The 26,971-nt window shown below is 50.4% G+C and overlaps 1 protein-coding gene across 6 annotated transcripts in view; it reads right to left on the bottom strand.

Moving 5' to 3' along the window:
• The window catches only part of KDM1A (lysine demethylase 1A), a 165,308-nt gene that overhangs the window by 76,264 nt on the left and 62,073 nt on the right, over nt 1-26,971 (bottom strand). For all 6 annotated transcript variants that reach the window (XM_075336111.1, XM_075336106.1, XM_075336107.1 and 3 more), the window contains exons 9-11: nt 15,020-15,162; nt 14,663-14,753; nt 4,760-4,894 (exon numbers count right to left, since the gene is read on the bottom strand). In XM_075336111.1, the coding sequence (XP_075192226.1) occupies nt 4,760-4,894; nt 14,663-14,753; nt 15,020-15,162 (369 nt within the window). The remainder of the gene's footprint in view (nt 1-4,759; nt 4,895-14,662; nt 14,754-15,019; nt 15,163-26,971) is intronic.

The raw sequence follows: 26,971 nt of genomic DNA, 5'->3' as shown, positions 1-26,971 counted from the left end.
TAATCCTGAAGACGCTAGGATCCAGGACACAAAGGCCACACAGTCAGATTCAGGGCCGCAGAATTCCGATGGAGAAAACGGCCCTTGAGACAGTAAGTCTGGTCGGTCTGGTAGTGACCCCGGTCGGCCGACCGTGAGATGCCACAGATCCGGGTACCACGATCTCCTCGGCCAGTCTGGTGCGACGAGTATGACGCGGCTGCAATCGGATCTGATTTTTGCGCAGTACTCTGGGCAAGAGTGCCAGAGGTGGAAACACATATGTGAGCCGGAACTGCGACCAATCTTGCACTAAGGCGTCTGCCGCCAGAGCTCTGTGATCGCGCGATCGTGCCATAAATGCCGGGACCTTGTTGATGTGCCGAGACGCCATTAGGTCGACGTACGGCACCCCACAGCGGCAACAGATTTCCTGAAACACGTCCGGGTGAAGGGACCATTCCCCCGCGTCCATGCCCTGGCGACTGAGGAAGTCTGCTTCCCAGTTTTCTACGCCCGGGATGTGAACTGCGGATATGGTGGATGCTGTGTCCTCCACCCACATGAGGATTCGCCGGACTTCCTGGAAGGCTGCTGACTGCGTGTCCCTCCTTGGTGGTTGATGTATGCCACCGCTGTGGAGATGTCCGACTGGATTCGGATCTGCTCTCTTTCTAGCCACTTCTGGAAAGCTAATAGGGTAAGATACCCTGCCCCGATTTCCAGAACATCGATCTGAAGGGTGGACTCCTGCTGAGTCCACGTCCCCTGAGCCATGTGGCGGAGACAAACTGCTCCCCACCCTGACAGACTCGTATCTGTCGTGACCACTGCCCAGGATGGGGGCTATGACAATGAGGTGGGAATAAGCCACTATTGCAGAGAGTCCTCGGCCGTCAGGGAAAGGGAGACTTCCCGTCCAGGGAGGTTGACTGCCCATCCCATTGGCGGAGAATGTCCCATTGCCGTTGGCGCAGATGAAACTGCGCAAATAGAACTGCCTCGATGGCTGCCACCATCTTCCTTAGGAAGTGCATGAGGCGCCTTAAGGGGTGCGACTGGCCTTGAAGGAGAGACTGCACCTCTGTCTGCAGTGAACGCTGCTGGTTCAGCGGAAGCTTCACTATGGCTGATAGAGTATGAAACTCCATGCCGAGATACGTTAGTGATTGAGTCGGAGACAGATTTGACCTTGCCAAATTGATGATCCACCCGAAAGTCTGGAGAGTCTCCAGCGTAACATTCAGGCTGCGTTGGCATGCCTCGAGGGAGGGTGCTTTGACGAGTAGATCGTCCAAGTACGGGATCACCGGGTGTCCCTGAGAGTGCAAGACTGCTACCACTGCTGCCATGACCTTGGTGAACACCCGTGGGGCTGTCGCCAGACTGAATGGCAGAGCTACGAACTGAAGATGTTCGTCTCCTATCACAAAACGTAGAAAACGTTGGTGCTCCGTAGCAATTGGCACGTGGAGATAGGCATCTTTGATGTCTGTTGAGGCAAGGAAGTCTCCTCGAGACATTGAGGCAATGACGGATCGGAGGGATCCCATCCGGAACCGCCTGGCGTTCGCATGCTCGTTGAGCAGTTTCAGGACCAGAACAGGACGGAAGGAACCGTCCATTTTTGGAGCCACAAAGAGATTGGAGTACAAACCCTCGCCCTCGTTCCTGAGGGGGGACAGGGATCACCACTCCTTCTGCTCTTAGAGCGTCCACCGCCTGCAGCAGGGCATCTGCTCGGTGGAGAGGTGGGGCCGTTCTGAAGAATGGAGTCGGAGGACGAGAACAGAACACTGTCCTGTGCACGTGAGCACAATGTCCGTCACCCACCGGTCTGTGACCTGTGGCAGCTAAATGTCGCCAAAGGCGGGGGAGTCTGCCATCAACCGCGGATGCGGAGAGAGAGAGAGAGAGCTGAGAGTCCTGAGGAGACCGCCTTGGTAGCGGTTCCTCCGACTGCCGTCCTTGGGCGAGATTGAGCCCGGCCGGAATCTGAGCCCGTCTGAGGTTTTGTAGCCCTTTTGCACGAGGACAATTGGGACCTGCCGGAGCTTGGGAAGGACCGAAACCTCGACTGTACTTTTAGGACAGTATTAACAGGGTAAGTCGCAGTGCAGACATTGCGGGGTTACGGACGCCTCTGCGGTACAGATGTCCCTGCTCAAGGTCAGCTGCGCAAGAACAGCTGAAAAGGTTAGGTTGCCAATACGGCTGTGGATGCCGGAGCAACCGACACGCCGATAGCCTCCTAGACAGATTTCAACCAGAGTCCATCTGTCTGTGAATGGCATCTTTAAGTGAAGCCCCATCTCCAGTGCAACTATGGCTCTATATGCAAGCCTGGAGATTGGAGAATCCACCTTTGGACCCTGGGTCCAGCGCTGACCACGTCAGGGGAAAAGGGATAACGTGTATCCTAAAAACGTTTGGAGAAGACGCTTATCTGGTAAGCGTGGTGTTCCTGGACTGCTTCTCTGAAGTCAGCGTGGCCAGAAAAATACTCAATATCTGCGTGAGATACTGAAAAGGAACTTCTCCTGTTCGTCTCCTATCTCCACTGGGGGAGCTGAGGGAGAAAGATCCAACCTTCCATTGATGGACGGTATAGGATCATTCCGTATGGCGTTACCACCCGGTGTATCCGGATTGAGAGCGATGTCAGTATCAAAGCCCTGAAGAGCTGCCTTTTGGTCAAGTAGATTGCCCATGGGTGCAAGTCTCTATATTATGACTACTCCGTCCCTGTCCATGGACAGGGTTGACAGGAGGTTTCTTTGGCCACAACTAGTAGAGCCCCGGCAGACGAAGTGCTAGAGACCCCGGCAGACGACGTGCTACAGGGGAGCATGCACACAATGGGACGGTGTCATGAACAGCATCCCATGTAGTAAAAACAGCACTGAAATCTGTGTTGCTTTTTTGCCGCTGCCGACTAGCTATCTAGAAGTATATAGCCAAGATTGGTGACCGTACATTGCAATGTATAGCATACAGGCATAAAGTACAAAAGACCACTGCAGCACAAGCAATACAAGCAGCATAGAAGCCTGTGCCCTGGCACCCCTGCTCTTCTGCTGCTGTATACTAGTCATCTAGGGGAATATAGCCCAGAAGAGTGACCCTACAGTGCAATGTATAGCATACAAGCACAAGTACAAATGAACACTGCAGCACAAGCAATACAAGCAGCATAGAAGCCTGTGCCCTGGCACCCCAGCTCTTCTGCTGCTGTAGACTAGTCATCTCGGGGAATATGGCCCAGAAGAGTGACCATACAGTGCTATGTATAGCATACAAGCACAAGTACAAATGCACACTGCAGCCCATGCAATACAAGCAGCATAGAAAAAAAAACCTGTGCCCCAGCACCCTTGGTTTTCTGCTGCTGTAGTCTAGCCATTCCAGGAGAATATAGCTAAGACTAGCGACTGTACAGTGCAATGTATAGCATATAAGCATAAACACAAATGAACACCTCAGTCGTGCAATACAAGCAGCCTAGAAAGCCTGTGCCTTAGCACACCTGCTTTCCTGCTGCTGATGTGTCGCTCCCCAAGCGGGCATATAGCGACCTATGCAGTTAAAAACAACACATGTACACACTGCAGTTATATCGTGGTCAGCACTATGTGTGCCTCTTACCGCCCGCCTATAAGCGGGTGTATGATCGCCACCGTCCTGCCTTGGTGCCGAAAGTCCGAGCTCGGACTGCAGTAATGGCTGCCGGCTTCTTCCCCAGCTCATGTGAGGAGGGGCGGGCCGTGGGCGTGCCCCCAAGGCAGAGCGGGAATCCGGCGTCCGACAGTGTGCAGTGAGAGGGCTGGAGCATGTAAAAAGGCTCCAGCCCTCGGCGCTGCTGATTGCTCAGCGTCTGTCCCCTTCCCTGAGTGACAGGGAGGGGGCGGGAACGAAGCGGCACTAGGCCGCAGAAGCCGGGGACTGGATTTATAAGCGCCGCCGCCGTAAAAGCGCGGTCGGCGCCCAGTCCCCGGCGAACTACAAGTCCCAGCCGCGCCGCCGCTCCCGGAGCGTCCGGCGCGGTAGTTCCCAAAACACAAAGTCACTCAGCAAAGCTGCAGTGACTGTAACCCTTTACTGTCCCCGGCGCACTAGCACACCCAGCAAGTCTGGAGTGTGCTGTGCCTGTGTGTACGGGGACACAGAGTACCTGTAATGGTGCAGGGCCATGTCCCTGAACGGTACTCCAGCTCCGTATCCAGCAGGTTCAAATGGGTCTGTGGATGGAGCCCGGCGTCAGAGCTTTGAGGCCGGCAGGATCCCACTTCCTCAGAGCCCCTCAGGGGGATGTGGAAGGAAAGCAGCATGTGGGCTCCAGCCTCCGTACCAGCAATAGGTACCTCAACCTTACAACACCATCCACGGGTGAGAAGGGAGCATGCTGGGGGCCCTATATGGGCCCTCTTTTCTTCCATCCGAAATAGTCAGCAGCTACTGCTGACTAAAATCTGTGGAGCTATGCATGGATGTCTGACCTCCTTCGCACAAAGCTTGAAAACTGGAGAACCCGTGATACCACGGGGGGGTATAGCCAGAAGGGGAGGGGCCTTGCACTTTTTAGTGTAGTGCTTTGTGTGGCCTCCGGAGGGCAGTAGCTATACCCCAATCGTCTGGGTCTCCCAATAGAGCGCTGAAGAAATGTTTAACACTTGCAGTTGTTTAGTGCCACCAGTCAGCCCCTGTAAATGGACCGTTACAATCAACTTGTAGGTATTAGATTAATAAAAGATAATAAAGTAATACATAAAAGTGTCAATACCTTGCACAGTGCGGTCAGATCTCTGTGCTTGCTTTTTACCAAGAACTCAGCAGTGATATCTCGGGGAGGCTTTACATCGGAGGCCTCTTTGTATTGCTGGTGAAGCTCCTTTATCTTCTCTTTTAAATTTACCATCTGTTGAAGGGAGCAAAGCCATAAATCTAACAGGTACTCAGAGGAAAACAAATGACTAATTGTATTCATAGATTAAAGTCTGGTGACTTTACAAATATAATCAAAAGCAATCCGATTTAGGGTACCTTCACACTTTAGCGATGCAGCAGCGATCCGACCAGCGATCTGACCTGGTCAGGATCGCTGCTGCATCGCTACATGGTCGCTGGTGAGCTGTCAAACAGGCAGATCTCACCAGCGACCAGTGACCAGCCCCCAGCCAACAGCGACGTGCAAGCGACGCTGCGCTTGCACGGAGCCGGCGTCTGGAAGCTGCGGACACTGGTAACTAAGGTAAACATCGGGTATGGTTACCCGATGTTTACCTTAGTTACCAGCTCACACCGCTTAACTTAGCGTGTGCAGGGAGCAGGAGCCGGCACTGGCAGCGTGAGAGCTGCGGAGGCTGGTAACGAAGGTAAATATCGGGTAACCACCTTGGTTACCCGATGTTTACCTTGGTTACAGCTTACCTCAGGCTGTCAGACGCCGGCTCCTGCTCCCTTCACATTCAGGATTGTTGCTCTCTCGCTGTCACACACAGCGATGTGTGCTTATCAGCGGGAGAGCAACAATAAAAAAAACGAACCAGCACTGTGTGTAACGAGCAGCGATCTCACAGCAGGGGCCAGATCGCTGCTCAGTGTCACACACAGCGAGATCGCTAATTAGGTCACAAAAAACGTGACTCAGCAGCGATCTCAGTAGCGATCTCGCTGTGTGTGAAGTACCCCTTACACTGAAGCCATTATCAAAAAATGACCTATTGTTTAAATCACGTTTTTGTGTTAAATGTTTTTTTTGCATATCACAATCTGTATTTAAACTAAAACACAGAACTCTTGCAATTTTCACACTGGCCACTGAGGCTTTTTTAACCTACCTCTTTATTGATTCAGGAAACAACACATACATTAGCCACAATAGCCAGATCCTGACCCTATCTTTGGTATTGAAGTGTCTAAAGAGCGTGTACAAAAGGTCGTTGTGAAGGGAGGGGGAGCAGGGTCAGCTGTGATATCTCTTATTGTTTTTGGTGGATCTGGAGTTATAAGCTGTGTATAGCGATGTCACTTGTTATTGGAATCATGCCTCTGCTGATAAGGAGCCTGCTGAAAACTGTTCTTGAAATGAAGTATTCTGTAGCCAGTGTGAAAATTACAAGATTATTTATTTATTTTGCTTTTGTAATAAAGATCATTGTTTGAAAAAAAAAAAAATAAATAAAATAAAAAAAACAGTCAACATTTGTTAAATAATATATGTAACAACAACCTGATTGAAACCATAGATCATTTTCTCCTAATTTCTGTTTAACACCTTAACGACCCATGACGTACTGGGTACGTCATGGATCGTGTGCGGTTAATCCCCGCCCCCTGCCGTGGGCAGGTCGCGGCGATCCGCGCACATATCAGCTGTTTTCAACAGCTGACATGTGTGACTTCTAATCGAGAGTGGAATCGCTTCCACCCGCGACTATTAACCCCTTACATCTCGCTGCCAAAATCTGGCAGCGAGATGTATATGCGCGCCGCCATTACAGTGACTTACCCCGCCCCCATCGGAAGTCACGTGACATGATCACGTGACTTTCGGTGTTTGCCATAGTAGCACAGGGTCATGTGATGCCGCCTGTAGCTAACATGAGTCACTTCCTCTCAATGCCGGAATACAGCCGGCATTGAAAGTAAAGCACCATATCTGCAGTTCTCAGCTGTGTAGCTGTGATCTGGACATATGGCAGAGCGATCAGATTGCTGATCGCTATAGCCCCCTAGGGGGACTAGTAAAATAAAAAAAAAGTTAATAAAAAAAAAAGTTTTAAAAAATTAAAAAAAGAAGGGAATTTTGTTACTTACCGTAAATTCCTTTTCTTCTAGCTCCAATTGGGAGACCCAGACGATTGGGTGTATAGCTACTGCCTCCGGAGGCCACACAAAGTATTACACTAAAAAGTGTAAGGCCCCTCCCCTTCTGCATATACACCCCCCGTGGATCACGGGCTGCTTCAGTTTTAGTGCAAAAGCAAGAAGGAGGAAAGCCAATAACTGGTTAAACAATTCAATCCGAAGGAACATCGGAGAACTGAAACCATTCAACATGAACAACATGTGTACCCGAACAATCAAAAAATCCCGAAGGAACAGGGGCGGGTGTTGGGTCTCCCAATTGGAGCTAGAAGAAAAGGAATTTACGGTAAGTAACAAAATTCCCTTCTTCTTCGGCGCTCCATTGGGAGACCCAGACGATTGGGACGTCCAAAAGCAGTCCCTGGGTGGGTAAATTAATACCTCAAGTTTGGACTGTAAAAACAGCCCTTCCCTACATGGAGGCAACCGCCGCCTGCAGGACTCTTCTACTTAGGCTGGCATCCGCCTAAGCGTAGGCATGCACCTGATAACGCTTGGTGAAGGTGTGCAGACTCGCCCAGGTAGCCGCCTGGCACACGTGCTGAGCCGTAGCCTGGTGCCGTAATGTCCAGGACGCACCCACGGCTCTGGTAGAATGGGCCTTCAGCCCTGATGGAACCGGAAGCCCAGCAGAACGGTAGGCTTCAAGAATTGGTTCCTTGATCCATCGAGCCAGGGTGGATTTGGAAGCCTGCGACCCTTTGCGCTGACCAGCGACAAGTACAAAGGGTGCATGCGAGCGGCGCAGGGGCGCCGTGCGGGAAATGTAGATTCTGAGCGCTCTCATCAGATCCAACAAATACAAATCCAATTCATATCGATGAACTGGATGAGGACAAAAGGAAGGTAAGGAGATATCCTGACTGAGATGAAAGGGGGATACCACCTTAGGGAGAAACCCCGGAATCAGGCGCAGCACTACCTTGTCTTGGTGAAACACCAAGAAGGGAGCTTTGGATGACCGCGCTGCGAGCTCGGACACTCTCTGAAGAGACGTGACCGCTACCAAAAAGGCCACTTTCTGTGAAAGTCGAGAAAGTGAAACATCCCTCAGAGGCTCAAAGGGCGGCTCCTGGAGAGCAATTAGTACCCTGTTCAGATCCCATGGGTCTAACGGCCTCTTGTACGGAGGGACAATGTGACAAACCCCCTGCAGGAACGTGCGTACCTGAGGAAGTCGCCCTATGCGCTTCTGAAAGAATACAGACAGCGCTGGGACTCGTCCGTTAAGGGAGCCGAGCGACAAACCTTTTCCCAAACCAGATTGCAGGAAGGAAGGAAAAGTAGGCAATGCAAATGTCCAGGGAGACACTCCCTGAGCAGAGCACTAAGATAAGAATATCTTCCACGTCTTGTGGTGGATCTCGGCAGACGTCGGCTTCCTAGCCCGTCTCATGGTGACAATGACGTCTTGAGATAATCCTGAAGACGCCAGGATCCAGGACTCAATGGCCACCAGTCAGGTTCAGGGCTGTAGAATTCAGATGGAAAAAACGGCCCTTGGGACAGTAAGTATGGCCGGTCTGGTAGTGCCCACGGTTGGCCGACCGTGAGATGCCACAGATGCAGGTACCACGACCTCCTCGGCCAGTCTGGGGCGACGAGGATGGCGCGGCGGCAATCGGAGCTGATCTTGCGTAGCCCTCTGGGCAACAGAGTCAGAGGGGGAAACACATAGGGTAGCTGGAACTGCGACCAATCCTGAACTAAGGCGCCTGCCGCCAGAGCTCTTTGATCGTGAGACCGCGCCATGAAAATCGGGCCCTTGTTGTTGTGCCGAGACGCCATTAGGTCGACGTCCGGCCTCCCCCAGCGGCTACAGATTTCTTGAGACCCGTCCGGGTGCAGAGACCATTCCCCTGCGTCCATGCCCTGGCGACTGAGGAAGTCTGCTTCCCAGTTTTCTACGCCCGGGATGTGAACTGCGGATATGGTGTATGCTCTGTCTTCCACCCACATCAGAATCCGCCGGACTTCCTGGGAGGCTTGCCGACTGCATGTTCCGCCTTGGTGGTTGATGTATGCCACCGCTGCGAAGTTGTCCGACTGAATTCGGATCTGTTTGCCTTCCAGCCTCTGCTGGAAGGCTTGCAGGGCAAGATACCCTGCCCAGATTTCCAGAACATTGATCTCAAGGGTGGACTCCTCTGAAGAGAGTCCTTGCCCGTCTGAGAAAGGGGTACGTTCCTGTCTAGGGACGTTGACTTCCCATCCCATTGGCGAAGAATGTCCTATAGAAGTGGACGCAGATGAAACTGCGCAAAAAGGACTGCCTCTGCATGAGGCGTCTTAAGGGGTGTGACTGGCCTTGAAGGAGAGACTGCACCCCCGTCTGTAGTGAACGCCGTATGTCCAGCGGGAGCTGCACTATCGCTGAGAGAGTGTGAAGCTCTATGCCAAGATATGTCAGCGATTGGGTCGGTGTCAGATTTAACTTTGAAAAGTTTATGATCCACCCGAAACTCTGGAGAGTCTCCAGCGCCCCGTTCAGGCTGTGTTGGCATGCCTCTTGAGAGGGTGCCTTGACAAGTAGATCGTCCAAGTAAGGGATCACAGAGTGACCCTGAGAGTGCAGGACTACTCCCACTGCTGCCATGAACTTGTGAAAAGCCGTGGGGCTGTCGCCAGACCGAAGGGCAGGGCTACGAACTGAAGATGCTCGTCTTCAATAACGAATCGTAGCGAACGCCGGTGCTCTGGAGCAATCGGCACGTGGAGATAAGCATCCTGATGTCTATTGACGCTAGGAAATCTCCTTGAGATATGGAGGCAATGACGGAGCGGAGGGATTCCATCCGGAACCGCCTGGTTTTCACGTGCTTGTTGAGCAGGTTTAGGTCCAAAACGGAACGGAAGAGCCGTCGTTTTATGGTACCACAACCAGATTGGAGTAAAAACCGTATCTTGTTCCTGAGGAGGAACAGGGATTACCACTCCTTCTGCCTGCAGAAGAGCATCGGCTCGGTCGGGAGGTGAGGAAGTTCTGAAAATCTAGTCGGAGGACGAGAATAGAACTCTATCCTGTACACGTGAGACAAAATGTCTCTCACCCACCGGTTTTTGACCTGTGGCAGCTAAATGTCGCCAAAGCGGGAGAGTCTGCCACCGACCGCGGATGCGGAGAGAGAGAGCTGAACGTCATGAGGAAACCGCCTTGGTAGCGGTTCCTCCGGCTGCCTTCCTTGGGCGTGATTGAGTCTGCCAGGAATCTGCGCCTCTCTGAGCTTTTTGAGTCCTTTTGGACGAGGACAATTGGGACCTGCCCGAGCCTGGGAAGGACCGAAACCTCGACTGTCCCTTCCTCTGTTGGGTGTTGTTTGATCTGGGCTGGTGTAAGGAAGAGTCCTTACCCTTGGACTGTTTAATGATTTCATCCAATCGCTCACCAAACAGTCTGTCACCAGATAACGGCAAACTGGTTAAGCACTTTTTTGGAAGCAGAATCTGCTTTCCATTCCCTCAACCACAAGGCTCTGCGTAAAACCACGGAGTTGGCGGACGCCACTGACGTACGGCTCGTAGAGTGCAGGACAGCATTAATAGCGTAAGTCGCAATGCAGACATTGCGAGGTTAAGGACGCCATCTGCGGCACAGATGTACATGTGACAGTGTCCACGTGCGCAAGACCAGCTGAAAAAGCTTGGAATGCCCATACGGCTGCGAATGCCGGAGCAACCGACACGCCGATAGCTTCATAGACAGAATTCAACCAGAGGACCATCTGTCTGTCAATGGCATCTTTAAGTGAAGTCCCATCTTCCACTGCAACTATGGATCTAGCCGCAAGCCTGGAGATAGGGGAATCCACCTTTGGACACTGGGTCCAGCGCTTGACCACGTCAGGGGGAAAGGGATAACGTGTATCCTTAATACGATTGGAGAACGCTTATCTGGATAAGTGTGGTGTTTCCGGATTGCTTCTCTGAAGTCAGAGTGGCCGGAAAAGTACTCAATATACGCTTGAGATACTGAAAAGGGATTTCTCCTGCTGTGAAGCTGACTCCTCCACCGGAGGAGCTGAGGGAGAAATATCCAACATTCCCTTGATGGACGCTAGAAGATCATTCACTATGGCGTCACCATCCGGAGTATCCGGATTGAGAGCGGTCTCAGGATCAGAGTCCTGATCAGCTACGTCTGCCTCATCATACAGAGAGTCCCGCTGGGACCCTAACCAGTGATGAAGCCGAGTGCCGCTCCCAGCGAGCTCGCTTAGGCTGTCTGGTACTGTCGTCCGTGTCAGAGTCTGCGCCCTGGGATGCATGGGACCCCCCCGGAGCACTGATTTGTTCCAAATGAGGGCGTATCAACATTGCCCATGGTCCGTCTGGACTGCATAGTCTCTAAGATGTTAGTCACAGTCACAGACCTATCAGCCGAAACTGCAACTCCGTCCCTGTCCCTGGACAGGGTTCACAGGTGGTTCCTTTAGCCACCTCTAGCAGAGACCCCGGCTGACCAAGTGCTACAGGGGAGCATTGCACACAATGGGGACAGTGGAACCTGCCGTGTGGAACAGTATCACGTGCAGTACAAGCAGCATAGAAAGCCTGTGCCTTGGCACCCTTTCTTTTTTGCTGCTGTTGTCTAGCCATCTAGAAGCATATAGCCAAGAATAGCGACCGTACAGTGCAATGTATAGCATACAAGCAGAAAGTACAAATGAACACTTCAGCACATGCAGTACAAGCAGCATAGAAAGCCTGTGCCTCAGCACCCTTGCTTTTTTGCTGCTGTTGTCCAGCCATCTAGGAGTATATAGCCCAGAATAGCGACCGTACAGTGCAGTGTATAGCATACCAGCATAAAGTACAAATGAACACTTCAGCACATGCAATACAAGCAGCCTAGAAAGCCTGTGCCTTAGCACCCTTGCTTTTTGCTGCTGTAGTCTAGCCATCTAGGAGTATATAGCCCAGAATAGCGACCGTACAGTGCAGTGTATAGCATACCAGCATAAAGTACAAATGAACACTTCAGCACATGCAATACAAGCAGCCTAGAAAGCCTGTGCCTTAGCACCCTTGCTTTTTGCTGCTGTAGTCTAGCCATCTAGGCATAAAGTACAAATGGCATTAGTGGGGTCAGCACTTCAGGTGCTGCTTACCGCCCGCCCAAAGGCGGGTGTGTGGTCGCCCGAATCCTGTGACTGGTTGCCCAGAGCTTGTCTCCCTTCTCCAGCCCAGACTGCGTGCAGGAATGGCTGCCGGCGTCCTGTGAAGAGGGGCGGGCCGTGGGCGTGCCCCAGACAAGAGCGGGAATCTGGCGTCCCACTGAGTCCAGTGAAGGGGGCTGGAGAATGCAAAGCAGACTCCAGCTCTCGGCGCTGACTGTCTGTACAGCGTCCCGCCCCTCCCCTGACTGGCAGGGCTGGGGGCGGGAACGAAGCGAAAACTAGGCCGCAAAGCCGGGGACTCGAGTAATGAGCGCGGCCGTCCTTGTGCACGGCCAGCGCGGAAGTCCCCGGCGCACCACAAGTCCCAGCCGCGCCACAGTGTAAAACACCCCGCAACGGCCGGCGCGGCAGTTTCTAACACATAAATTCACTCAGCTAAGCTGCAGTGAATAATAGCACAAGCGCTCCGCGCTGTTGTCCCCGGCGCACTAGCACTCCCAGCAATGCTGGTGTGTGTGTGCGCCATGTGTACGGGGACACAGAGTACCTTAATGTAGCAGGGCCCTGTCCCTGACGATACCCAGCTCCATATCCAGCAGGATCTCCGGGTCTGTGGATGGAGCCCGGTCTCAGTGCCTGGAGACCGGTAAGATCCCACTTCACCCAGAGCCCCGAGGGGGGATGGGGAAGGAAACCAGCATGTGGGCTCCAGCCTCCGTACCCGCAATGGGTACCTCAACCTTAACAAACACCCGACAAAAGTGGGGTGAGAAGGGAGCATGCTGGGGGCCCTAGTATGGGCCCTCTTTTCTTCCATCTGACATAGTCAGCAGCTGCTGCTGACTAAAAACAGTGGAGCTATGCGTGGATGTCTGACCTCCTTCGCACAAAGCATAAAACTGGAGCAGCCCGTGATCCACGGGGGGTGTATATGCAGAAGGGGAGGGGCCTTACACTTTTTAGTGTAATACTTTGTGTGGCCTCCGGAGGCAGTAGCTATACACCCAATCGTCTGGGTCTCCCAATGGAGCGCCGAAGAAATTAAAAAAATCCTAAAAGTTCAAATCAACCCCCTTTCACCCCATTGAAAATTAAAGGGTTAAAAAAATAAAAAATACACACATATTTGGTATCGCGGCGTTCAGAAATGCCCGATCTATCAAAATATAAAAGCAATTAATCTGATTGGTAAACGGCGTAGCGGTAAAAAAAATTTCCAAACACCAAAATTACGCTTTTTGGTCGCCGGAAATTTTGCGCAAAATGCAACAACAGGCGATCAAAACGTAGCATCTGCTCAAAAATGGAACAGTGAAGAACGTCAGCTTGAGACGCAAAAAATAAGCAGTCACTGAGCCATAGATCCAGAAAAATGAGAACGCTACGGGTTCCGGAAAATGGCGCAAAACGTGCGCCACTCTTTTTGGACAAGCTTGTGAATTTTTTTTAACCCCTGAAATACAAGTAAACCTATTCATGTTTGGTGTCTACAAACTCGCACTGACCTCAGGCATCACAATGACATCAGTTTTACCATATAGTGAACATGGTGAATAAAATATCCCAAAAACTATTGCGTGATCACACTTTTTTTTGCAATTTTTCCGCACTTGGAATTTTTTTGCCGTTTTCCAGTGCACTATATGGTAAAACTTATGGTTTCATCTAAAAGTACAACTTGTCCCGCAAAAACCAAGCCCTCATATGGCAAGATTGATGGGAAAATAAAAAAAAGTTACGGCTCTCGGAAGAAAGAGGAAAAAAACAAAACGGAAAAATGCCGGGGGCTGAAGGGGTTAAAATGGACAAACAAGATGGGCTACACAGTCTAAGTACAACTGAGCATAGTGGGGTTACGGCTAGTAAGAGTTGGATCCCATTCTGATCCAAGGCCAGAAAAAGACGCAAAGGCGGCCTAGGTATTTAGCCATATTGAATGGACTTCGGCTACACTTTTCAGAAAGCTATTATGGCATGTTCATACGTTGCTGATTTTCTGTCCACAATCTACAGCAAAGTGGGTGAGATTTTATCACATCTCCTAAACCTTCAGTGCAGAAACTGAGGGGCAGGGTACATTTTTAAGCTGTAGCATATCAATTCTTGCTGCAGATTTTTATCATTGATTTCTCATTAATTCCGGCTGTATATACTTATAGAAGTGCTTGTGCTTATGACTTTGACTATGGCCATGTTCACATCACGCTTAAGCCTCACGTTTCTAACTCTGTCAAAGAAGCCACCAAAAAACAGGATTTCTCCATACCCTGCCAGAGCCCTGCACTAAGTCAGTCACCTTGTACTCCATCTGGCCTCTATTCCGACAGTGTCCACAACAGACGACGTGTTGTGTCCGCAAAAGAAGATGGGACTCCGGCAGAACGGAGATCAAAGTGACACAGCCTGCCTCATTATAGTAAAGGGCTCTGTTGGGGCATGTCTGCGTCCCATTTTTTAGGGGGTTGAGACTGAACCTGACAGTCATGAACTTATGACCCAAATGTAATGAGAACAGGGCCTAAGTGCTTCTTTTTCCTTACACAAGCATATAAAGATGCTGACAAAGTGGTCAAGGGAAATGCGATATGTGACTTCCACGTCTATGATGCAGAGTGGCCTAAATACACACATTTCCCATTAACTGCTATGTACTGTGTAGAAATGCCCAAGGACAGCACATTAACACTTAAGGTGCCTACCTTATTTAACAGTTCTTTCAGTTCCTCCTGTGTTTTCACTATTTTTTTCCAGTGCTCAATTTGTTCATCTTTTACGTGTTTCTCTTGAAGTCTTAAATAAAAAAAATAGTAAGGAACGTTACATACAAAGAAAGACAGGAAAATGGGGGATTACATGACATCCCACCACCTCCATACATATATATATATATATATATATATACATATATATACACACATATATATATATATATATATATATATATATATATATATATATATATACACATATCTATCTATATATATCTCTCTATCTCTATATATATATATATTATATCTATCTATCTATCTCTATATATATATATATGGCATACTTACTGTATAACGACTTCCAGGGCTTGTCCGAGAGAGACGGGTTTGTTATTAAGGACATTGAAGTCTAGCTGGTGGCTGAGGTAGGAGGTAGCTTCCAACAAACGATTAAATTCTTGCTCCACCATTTCATCTTTTTCTTTTGGCACCTGAAGTTTTAGAGGTATCAGATTGTAAGAAGTAGCAAATAATGTATGTCAAGTATAAAAAAAAACCCAACATGCCATGTTATTGGACTATCAGATGCACCTCACTATAAAAGGCACACCCCAGTTTAAGGCCCTGTGCGCACACTGCTTTTTTTACCCGCGGTTTTGCTGCAGAAATTTCTTGAGAAATGTTTGTAATCTTTCTGCAGAAATTTCCCAGCAAAACCTATGGGGGAAAAAGAAGGGAATTTTGTTTACTTACCGTAAATTCCTTTTCTTCTAGCTCTAATTGGGAGACCCAGACAATTGGGGTGTATAGGCTATGCCTCCGGAGGCAGCACAAAGTATTACACTCAAAAGTGTTAAGCCCCTCCCCTTCTGCCTATACACCCCCCGTGCTCCCACGGGCTCCTCAGTTTTGGTGCAAAAGCAAGAAGGAGGAAAAAGAATTATAAACTGGTTTAAAGTAACTTCGATCCGAAGGAATATCGGAGAACTGAAACCATTCAACATGAACGACATGTGTACACAAAAAAACAGGGGCGGGTGCTGGGTCTCCCAATTAGAGCTAGAAGAAAAGGAATTTGCGGTAAGTAAACAAAATTCCCTTCTTCTTTGTCGCTCTATTGGGAGACCCAGACAATTGGGATGTCCAAAAGCAATCCCTGGGTGGGTAAAATAATACCTCGTAAGAGAGCCGTAAAACGGCCTCTTCCTACAGGTGCGCAATCGCCGCCTGAAGGACTCGTCTACCTAGGCTGGCATCCGCCGAAGCATAGGTATGCAACTGATAGTGTTTCGTGAAAGTGTGCAGGCTCGACCAGGTAGCCGCCTGACACACCTGCTGAGCCGTATCCTGGTGTCTCAAAGCCCAGGACGCACCCACGGCTCTGGTAGAATGGGCCTTCAGCCCTGAGGGAACCGGAAGCCCAGCCGAACGGTGGACTTCGAGAATTGGCTCCTTGATCCACCGAGCCAAGGTTGATTTGGAAGCTTGTGACCCTTTACGCTGGCCAGCGACAAGGACAAAGAGTGCATCCGAGCGGCGCAGGGGCGCCGTACGAGAAATGTAGAGTCTGAGTGCTCTCACCAGATCTAACAAGTGCAAATCCTTTTCACATTGGTGAACTGGATGAGGACAAAAAAGAAGGTAAGGAGATATCCTGATTGAGATGAAAGGGGGATACCACCTTAGAGAGAAAGTCCGGAACCGGACGCAGAACCACCTTGTCCTGGTGAACAACCAGGAAAGGGGCTCTGCATGACAGCGCTGCTAGCTCGGACACTCTCCGAAGTGAAGTGACTGCTACTAGAAAAAACCCTTTCTGCGAAAGGCGTGAGAGAGAGAAATATCTCTCATTGTCTCGAATGGTGATTTCTAAAGAACCAGCAGCACCCTGTTCAGAATCCAGGGTTCTAACGTCAGCTTGTAAGAAGGAACGATGTGACAAACCCCCTGCAGGAACGTGCGTACCTGTGGAAGTCTGGCTAGGCGCTTCTGGAAAAAACACAGAGCGCTGAGACTTGTCCCTTAAGGGAGTTGAGCGACAAACCCTTTTCCAGTCCAGATTGAAGGAAGGACAGAAAAAATGGGCAAGGCAAAGTGCCAGGGAGAAGAACCCTGAGCAGAGCACCACGACAGGAAAATTTTCCACGTCCTGTGGTAGATCTTGGCGGACGTTGGTTTCCTAGCCTGTCTCATAGTGGCAATGACGTCTTGAGATAATCCTGAAGACGCTAGGATCCAGGACTCAATGGCCACACAGTCAGGTTGAGGGCCACAGAATTGAGATGGAAAAAACGGCCCTTGAGATAACAAGTCTGGTCGGTCTGGTAGTGCCCACGGTTGGCCGACCGTGGGATGCCACAGATCCGGGTACCACGACCTCCTCGGCCAGTCTGGAGCGACGAGGATGACGCGGCGGCAGTCGGCCCTGATCTTGCGTAACACACTGGGCAACAGTGCCAACGGAGGAAACACATAAGGGAGCTGAAACTGCGACCAATCCTGAACTAAGGCGTCTGCCGCCAGAGCTCTGGGATCTTGAGACCGTGCCATGAACGTCGGTACCTTGTTATTGTGCCGGGACGCCATGAAGTCGACGTCCGGCACCCCCCAGCGGCAACAGATCTCCTGAAACACGCCCGGGTGAAGGGACCATTCCCCTGTGTCCAAGCCCTGGCGACTGAGATAATCCGCTTCCCAGTTTTCCACGCCTGGAATGTGAACTGCAGAGATGGTGGAGGCCGTGGCTTCCACCCACATCAAAATCCGCCGGACTTCCTGGGAGGCTTGCCGACTGCGTGTGCCGCCTTGGTGGTTGATGTATGCCACCACTGTGGAATTGTCCGACTGAATTCTGATCTGCTTGCCTTCCAGCCACTGCTGGAAAGCTTTCAGGGCAAGATACCCTGCCCGTATTTCCAGAACATTGATCTGAAGCGAGGACTCTTGCTGGGTCCACGTACCCTAAGCCCTGTGGTGGAGAAAAACCGCTCCCCACCCTGACAGACTCGCGTCCGTCGTGACTACTTCCCAGGATGGGGGTAGGAAAGATTTCCCCTTCGCTAATGAAGTGGGAATAAGCCACCACCGAAGGGAAGCTTTGGTCGTCTGAGAGAGGGAGACGGTCCTGACGAGGGACGTCGGCTTCCTGTCCCATTTGCATAGGATGTCCCATTGAAGGGGACGCAGGTGAAATTGCACGAAAGGGACTGCCTCCATTGCTGTCACCATCTTCCCCAGGAAGTGCGTGAGGCGCCTCACGGGGTGTGACTGGCCTTGAAGGAGAGATTGTACCCCTTTCCGTAGTGGCTGCTGTTTGATCAGCGGAAGCTTCACTATCGCTGAGAGTATGAAACTTCGTGCCAAGATATGTCAGCGATTGGGCCGGTGTCAGATTTGACTTTGGAAAATTGATGATCCACCCGAAACCCTGGAGAGTCTCCAGGGTAGCGTCAAGGCTGCGTTGGCATGCCTCTATAGAGGGTGCCTTGATCAGCAGATCGTCCAAATACTGGATCACCGAGTGACCCAGGGAGTGTAGGAGCGCTACTACAGTAGCCATAACCTTGGTAAAAACCCGTGGGGCTGTTGCCAGGCCGAACGGTAGTGCCACGAATTGCAGGTATTCGTGTCCTATGGCGAAGCGCAAGAAGCGCTGGTGCTCTGGAGCAATCGGTACATGGGGATAAGCATTTTTGATATCGATTGATGCAAGGAAATCTCCTTGGGACATTGAGGCGATGACGGAGCGGAGGGATTCCATCCGGAACCGCCTGGTTTTTTACCCGTCTGTTGAGCAGTTTCAGGTCCAGGACCGGGCGGAAAGACCCGTCCTTCTTTGAGACCACCAACAAGTTGGAGTAAAAACCGTGGCTCTGTTGCTGAAGAGGAACAGGGATCACCACTCCTTCAGCCGTCAGAGTGCGCCGCGCCTGCAGAGGAGCCTCGGCTCGCTCGGGAGGCGGGGATGACCTGAAGAATCGAGTCGGGGGACGAGAGGTAAACTCTATCTCGTAACCGTGAGACAGAATAACTCTCACCCAGCGGTCTTTTATTTGTGGCAGCCCGGTGTCGCAAAAGCGGGAGAGCCTGCCACCGACCGAGGATGCTACTAGCGGAGGCCGAAAGTCATGAGGAAGCCGCTTTGTTAGCGGCGCCCCCGGTGGTCTGTTTAGGACGTGACTTAGACCGCCATGCATCAGAGCTCCTTTGTCTTTCTGAGACCTTGTGGACGAGGAGAATTGGGACCTGCCCGCGCCCCGAGAGGAGCGAAACCTCGACTGCCCTCTCCTCTGTTGGGATATGTTTGGTTGGGACTGGGGTAAGGATGTATCCTTTCCCTTGGATTGTTTGATGACTTCATCCAGACGCTCGCCAAACAACCTGTCGCCACAAATTGGCAAACTGGTTAAGCGCTTTTTTGGAAGCAGAATCTGCCTTCCATTCCCGTAGCCATAAGGCCCTGCGGAGTACCACCGAATTGGCGGCCGCAACCGCCGTACAGCTCGCAGAGTCCAGGACAGCACTAATAGCGTTGCCGAGGTTTGGGAGGTAATGGATGCCACTTGTGGCGCGGCCGTGCATGTGGCTGCTTCAATTTGCGCTTGACCTGCTGAGATAGCTTGTAGCGCCCATACGGCTGCGAATGCTGGGACAAAAGAAGCTCCGATAGCTTCATAGATGGATTTCAACCAGAGCTCCATCTGCCCGTCAGTGGCATCTTTGAGCGAGGCTCCATCTTCCACTGCAAGTAATGATCTAGCCGCCAGTCTGTGAGATTGGAGGGTCCACTCAGACACTGAGTCCAACCTTTAACCACGTCAGGTGGAAAAGGACAACGTGTATCCTTAAGGCGCTAAGAAAAAACGCTTATCTGGACAAGCATGGCGATTCTGGACTGCCTCTCTGGAATCAGAATGGTCTAGAAACATACTCGGTGTACGCTTGGGGAACCTGAAGCGGAATTACTCCTGCTGATAATCTGACTCCTCCGCCGGAGGAGCTGAGGGAGAAATATCCAGCATTTGATTGATGGACGCAATAAGATCGTTCACTATGGCGTCCCCGTCTGGAGTATTACGATTGAGAGCGCCCTCAGGATCAGAATCCTGATCAGCTGTCTCCGCATCATCAACCGGAGATTCCCCCCGCTGAGACCCTGAACAACATGATGTCGAGGGAAATTCTAAGCGAGCCCGCTTAGTCGGTCTGGGGCTGGGGTCTAAGTCAGAACCCTCAGCCTGGAATGTATCCCGGGAGGACATTGTTGGTCCAATTGAGGGGGGCCAGGGAACAATGATTCAACAGAGTCCCTTTGCTGAGATACCGGCCTGGACTGCAAGGCTTCTAGTATCTCAGCCATAGTCTCAGAGAGTTTTGCAAACTCCATCCCCGTCACTAAGGACCGTGTCAACAGGTGTCTCCCCCTGGGCCCCTCTTAGCAGATGCTCTGGCTGAAGAAGAGAGTCACAGGGGCCACACATTGCACACAATGAGGGTCAATGGGACCTGCCGGCAGCTGGGTCGTACAAGCGGCGCAGGCAGCATAATAATCCTGTTTTTTGGCACCCCTGTCTTTGTGGGCGCCATGCTATTGTTTTCCCTGATTAACACAAAAGGGTAAATAGCCATAATGAACTGTGCTCATACAGTGTAAAGTATATAGTAATAACACAGAATGTATCAATACACTACAGCACCATGGGGCTAACACCACAGGTGCTGCTTACCAGCCGCCTAAAGCGGTTGTGAGGCCACCAGAGACCGTGTCTGGGTTTCCCAGGGTTTGTCCCTCTCTGCAGCGTCGGAGGAGCTGACAGGAATGGCTGCGGCGTCCTGACGAGAGGAGGGAGCCGTGGGCGTCTCACACAGTGCACAGTGAGGGGAGTGGAGTATGCAAAGCATGCTCCAGCCCTCATGCTGCTCGTTTGTCCCTCTCTTCCGTGCAGCGTCCCGCCCTTCCCCTGCCTGTCAGGGCTGAGGGCGGGAAAAAGGAAGCTAGGCCGCAAGAAAGCCGGGGACTCGAGTATAAGCGTCGCCGCCGTAAAAGCGCGGCCGACGCCGAAGTCCCCGGCGAACTACAAGTCCCAGCCGCGCCGCAGTTTCACATGGCAGCGGCGGTTAGCGCGGTAGCCCCTACATATAAACACACTCAGCGACGCTGAGTGTGTAATGGCACATATAGACCCGGTTAGCGCCGCGGTCCCCGGTGCACTAGCACACCCAGCAAAGCTGAGGTGTTGCCGTGCGCGGTCCCTACAGGGATACAGAGTACCTTCAAGATGCAGGGCCATGTCCCTGAACGGAACCCGGCTCCTATCCAGCAGTCTCCACAGGAGTTGTGGATGAAGCACGGTCTCAGTGCCTGGAGACCGATAGGATCCCACTTCACCCAGAGCCCTGGGGGGGATGGGGAAGGAAAGCAGCATGTGGGCTCCAGCCTCCGTACCCGCAATGGATACCTCAACCTTAACAACACCGCCGACAAGAGTGGGGTGAGAAGGGAGCATGCTGGGGGCCCTATATGGGCCCACTTTTCTTCCATCCGACCTGGTCAGCAGCTGCTGCTGACCAATCTGTGGAGCTGTGCTGTGCATGTCTGCCTCCTTCGCACAAAGCATAAAAACTGAGGAGCCCGTGGGAGCACGGGGGGTGTATAGGCAGAAGGGGAGGGGCTTAACACTTTTGAGTGTAATACTTTGTGCTGCCTCCGGAGGCATAGCCTATACACCCCAAATGTCTGGGTCTCCCAATAGAGCGACAAAGAAAAATAGCTGTGCGCACGCTGCGTTTTTTTTCTCAAGAAAATTCTTTCTGCAGAATTTCTTGAGAAAATTTCTTGAGAAAATGTGCATGTCACTTCTTTTTCGCAGGTAGCTGCGGAATACCCCCGGTATTTCACTCCATTCACTGTAATGTAATCGCGAAATACCGGGGGTATACCGCAGGTAGCAAATGATGTGCGGTATACCCCCGATTTACCTGCGGTAATGTTCATCGCTGCCTGCAGTTTGCAGGGAAGTGATGTCATTATGACAGAAGAGGAAGCGGAGCAGAGTAAACACACACGTCACACTCCCTGGACGCCGCGCACAGAAGCACTTCCGTGTGACCTCCAGATGCCCGTGCAGTCTGTGTCCCGCTCCAGCCCCGCGGCTGCCTGCACTGCAGTGTCAGTGTCTGCCCGCCGTGCAGTGTCAGTGTCAGTGTCTGCCCGCAGTGTCAGCAGCTTCTCACGCTGCAGTGCTGGCAGCCGCGGGGATGACGAGCGCTGCTGTCAGGAGGTTAGATGAGATCATTACCTGCTGTGACGATCTCCTGCACTCCTGACGTCACCCGTCACTGCCTTCTATGCCAGTCTCGCGGGCGGCCCGAGACTGTTACTAGTGGTGACGTCACGGGCTCTCGCGATACTGCTGAGAACGCGGCAGGCATAGAAGTCAGTGACAGCGCTGACGTCAGCAGTGCAGGAGATCATCACAGCAGGTAATGATCTCCTCTAACCTCCTGAAGTCAGCGCTCATCATCCCCTGCAGTGATCTGGGCTGACCTTATGATGTTAGCTCAGGTCACTGCACTGCTCTCCCAGCCAATGGGGAACATTTTGTTCTTCATTGACTGGGACAGTGACTATGGTATGGATTACGCCGGACGTGAAATTGATTGTTCTTTTCAATAAATTGGTGAAAGAGGGAATGTGTTGGGGAGTGTTTCTTCAAATAAAACTTTTTTTTGTTGTCTATTTTTTATTTCTTACTGATTGGATTAGTGATGTCGGGTATCTGATAGACGCCGTGACATCACTAACCCCAGGGCTTGATGCCAGGTGACATTACACATCTGGCATCAACCCCATATATTACCCCGTTTGCCACCGCACCAGGACAACGGGATGAGTTGGGGCGAAGCACCAGGATTGGCACATCTAATGGATGCGCCACTTCTGGGGCGGCTGTGGCCTGCTATTTTTAGGCTGGGGAGTGTCCAATAACAGTGGACCTCCCTGGTCTGAGAATACTAGACCACAGCTGTCCGCTTTACCTTGGCTGGTGATCCAATTTGGGGGGGACCCCACAGTTTTTGTTTTAAATTATTTATTTAATGTAAAATAACAGTGTGGGATGCCCTCTGTTTTGGATTACCAGCCAAGGTGAAGCTGCCAGCTGTGGTCTGCAGACTGCAGCCGTCTGCTTTACCCTAGCTGGCTACAAAAGATAGGGGGAACCCCACGTCATTTTTTTTATTTATTTATTTTTTGGCTAAATACAAGGCTAAGCACCCTTTAGTGCCACATGAAAGTCACTAAAGGGTGCCAGCTTAGAATATGCAGGGGTGTGGGACATTATATAGGTCTTTCTCATCTATTATCTATCTATCTATTCATCTATCCATCTTTCCCTCTACCCATTATCTGTCTACCTATCGATTATCTATCGATTATCTATATTATTTATTGCAGTTACAGCATAAAAAAAACGGAGGGACCAACCTGCGGAAAAAACGCGGCAAAAACGCATGCGTTTTCCCCGCGGTTTTGGTGCGTTGTTTTTTACCGCAGGTGCGGTAATCTTCAACTCCCAGAAGTTTCTCAAGAAATTTTCTTGAGAAAAATCACTTTTCTAGTGCGCACATAGCCTAAGACACCAGGAAATGGGAATATAGTATTTCCTACTATATAAATCTTCTCTAAATCCCACCATGGACAACACCTGCAAGGAGTTTGTATGTTCTCCCCGTGTTTGCGTGGGTTTCCTCCGGGGTCTCCGGTTTCCTCCCACACTCCAAAGACATACAGATAGGGAATTTAGATTGTGCGCCCCAATGAGGACAGTGTTGCTGATGTATGTCAAGCACTGTGGAATCAATAGTGCTATAAAGGTGAATAAATATTATTATATTCTCTAGTAGTATAAATAAGCATGGGGAGCAATATCAATACACAGGGGAGGGTTTCACTATCACCAGAGGTCAATAAAGAGCGCAAAAGATCTCTTTATAGAGAGGTAATGTTCAGGTGTCAGCTCCATTGAGTTTTTCCCTGCAGAATTCACGTGCTACTGACATCTCTGCAATACCCACAACACTGCTGCATGCACAACAATACATATACACACACAGCTCTGCTGCAAAGACAGTACATATACACACACAGCTCTGCAACACCCACAACACTGCTGGATGCACAAACCGTACATATACACACACACACACACACACACAGCTCTGCTGCACAAACAGTACATACACACACACAGCTCTGCTGCAAAGACAGTACATATACACACACAGCTCTGCAACACCCACAACACTGCTGGATGCGCAAACCGTACATATACACACACACACAGCTCTGCTGCACAAACAGTACACACACAGATCTGCTGCAAAAACAGTACATATACACACACAGTTCGGCAACACCCACAACACTGCTGGATGCACAACAGTACATATACACACACAATTCTGCTGCAAACAATACATACACACACACACAGCTCTGCTGCACAAACAGTACATATACACACACACAGCTCTGCTGCACAAACAGTACACACACACACAGCTCTGCTGCACAAACAGTACATACACACACAGCTCTGCTGCACAAACAGTACATATACACACAGCTCTGCTGCACAAACAGTACATATACACACACAGCTCTGCTGCACAAACAGTACATATACACACACACACAGCTCCACAACACTGCCGCATGCACAACAGACACACAGCCCTGCTCCACATACAGTATATTTACACACACAGTTCTGCTGTACAAACCGTACATATACGCGCACAACTCTGCTGCATGCACAATACACAGCCCTGCTGCATATACAGTACATATATACACACACAGCGCTGCAACACCCACAACACTGCTGCATGCACATTAAAGGAAATCCATCAGTAGGATGAACCCTCCTAAGCAGTCTACATGGACACGCAAATCATAGAAAGTTGATTAAAATGATACCTTGATATCTTGCAATTTATTGTCCAGATAAATCCTTGTTTTTTGTTATAGATAAATGAGCTGTTAAGACCTAGCTGTTTCGTAATTTAATATAACTTTTTACTGTAAGTGCCCTCACTCGTTGCTTACATTTAACTCTAATATATACACACAAATAACTAAAAATCAAGAATAATTCAAATATACTTATAGAAAATCTCAGGAAGGCACTGTACAATGGCAAATTTGCTTACTTCATTAACCCCTTCACGACCTAGAATGTAATGGGATGTCCTAAATCATGAAGATGTGATCACCACCGACTGCTGCAGTGAGACGGCGGTGATCCCTGCATGTCTGCTAATTTGTACAGCAGACATGTGCGGCTATCAGGTTCAGGCGGATCCGCGATCCACCCGCGCATATTAACCCCTTAAATCGTGCTGTCAAAATGTGACATTGCAAGCTAAAATCGGTGCAGAGGTGAACGCGCCATTCCCTGACGCCATCGGGGGCCCCGTGACATAGAGCAGCAGCTGTAACAGTAACTTAGCATTTCTTCTGATCTGAGCGATGCTGCTCTGATCAGGAGAAATGAATCAGTGATCAGACTGCTGATCCTTATTCTCCCCTAGGGGGACTAGCTGTATCCTGCTGGAGTACTAGTTTTTGGCCTGGGCAATGTACAACAGCAGCCATATCTTTGCTGTAAGTAATCCCCTAAGGGGACTATTAAAATAAAAAAAGATAAAAAAAAAGTTAAAATCACCCAGCATTCTCCCCATTGAAAATTAAGGGGAAACCCCCCTCCCACATATTTGGTATCACAGAGTTCAGAAATGCCCAATCTATCAAAATATGAAATCAATCTTGATTGATACATGGCGTGGCGGCAAAAAAATCCCAAATTACAAAATTACATTAGTTTAGTCGCCGCAAGATGAAATAACAGGCGATTAAAAAGTAGCATCTGCGCAAGATTGGTACCATTAAAAATGTCCGCTCAAGATGCAAATATAAGCCATCACTGAGCCCCAGATCCCGAAAAATGACAACACTGCGAGTCTCAGAAAATGGCCCAAAAAGCGTGGCACTTTTTACAAACCTCAGAATTTTGTTTTTAACCCCTTAGATAAAGAACGGAATTTTGTTTACTTACCGTAAATTCCTTTTCTTCTAGCTCTAATTGGGAGACCCAGACAATTGGGTGTATAGGCTATGCCTCCGGAGGCAGCACAAAGAATTACACTCAAAAGTGTTAAGCCCCTCCCCTTCTGCCTATACACCCCCCGTGCTCCCACGGGCTCCTCAGTTTTGGTGCAAAAGCAAGAAGGAGGAAATATAATTACAAACTGGTTTAAAGTAACGTCAATCCGAAGGAACATCGGAGAACTGAAACCATTCAACATGAACAACATGTGTACACAAAAAAACAGGGGCGGGTGCTGGGTCTCCCAATTAGAGCTAGAAGAAAAGGAATTTACAGTAAGTAAACAAAATTCCATTCTTCTTTTTCGCTCTATTGGGAGACCCAGACAATTGGGACGTCCAAAAGCAGTCCCTGGGTGGGTAAAATAATACCTCGTAAGAGAGCCGTAAAACGGCCCTTTCCTACAGGTGGGCAACCGCCGCCTGAAGGACTCGTCTACCTAGGCTGGCATCCGCCGCAGCATAGGTATGCACCTGATAGTGTTTCGTGAAAGTGTGCAGGCTCGACCAGGTAGCCGCCTGACACACCTGCTGAGCCGTAGCCTGGTGCCTCAAAGCCCAGGACGCGCCCACGGCTCTGGTAGAATGGGCCTTCAGCCCTGAGGGAACCGGAAGCCCAGCCGAACGGTAAGCTTCGATAATTGGCTCTTTGATCCACCGAGCCAGGGTTGATTTGGAAGCCTGTGACCCTTTACGCTGGCCAGCGACAAGGACAAAGAGTGCATCCGAGCGGCGCAGGGGCGCCGTACGAGAAATGTAGAGTCTGAGTGCTCTCACCAGATCTAACAAGTGCAAATCCTTTTCACATTGGTGAACTGGATGAGGATAAAAAGAAGGTAAGGAGATATCCTGATTGAGATGAAAGGGGGATACAACCTTAGGGAGAAATTCCGGAACCGGACGTAGAACTACCTTGTCCTGGTGAAACACCAGAAAAGGAGCTTTGCATGACAACGCTGCTAGCTCAGACACTCTCCGAAGAGAGGTGACTGCTACTAGGAAGACCACCTTCTGCGAAAGGCGTGAGAGAGAGATATCTCTCATTGGCTCGAATGGTGGTTTCTGAAGAACCATCAGCACCCTGTTCAGATCCCAGGGTTCTAACGGCCGCTTGTAAGGTGGAACGATGTGAC

This window comes from Anomaloglossus baeobatrachus, chromosome 2 (assembly GCF_048569485.1).
Source record: "Anomaloglossus baeobatrachus isolate aAnoBae1 chromosome 2, aAnoBae1.hap1, whole genome shotgun sequence".
Taxonomy (NCBI): domain Eukaryota; kingdom Metazoa; phylum Chordata; class Amphibia; order Anura; family Aromobatidae; genus Anomaloglossus; species Anomaloglossus baeobatrachus.
This window is presented reverse-complemented; position numbering and strand designations above follow the sequence as displayed.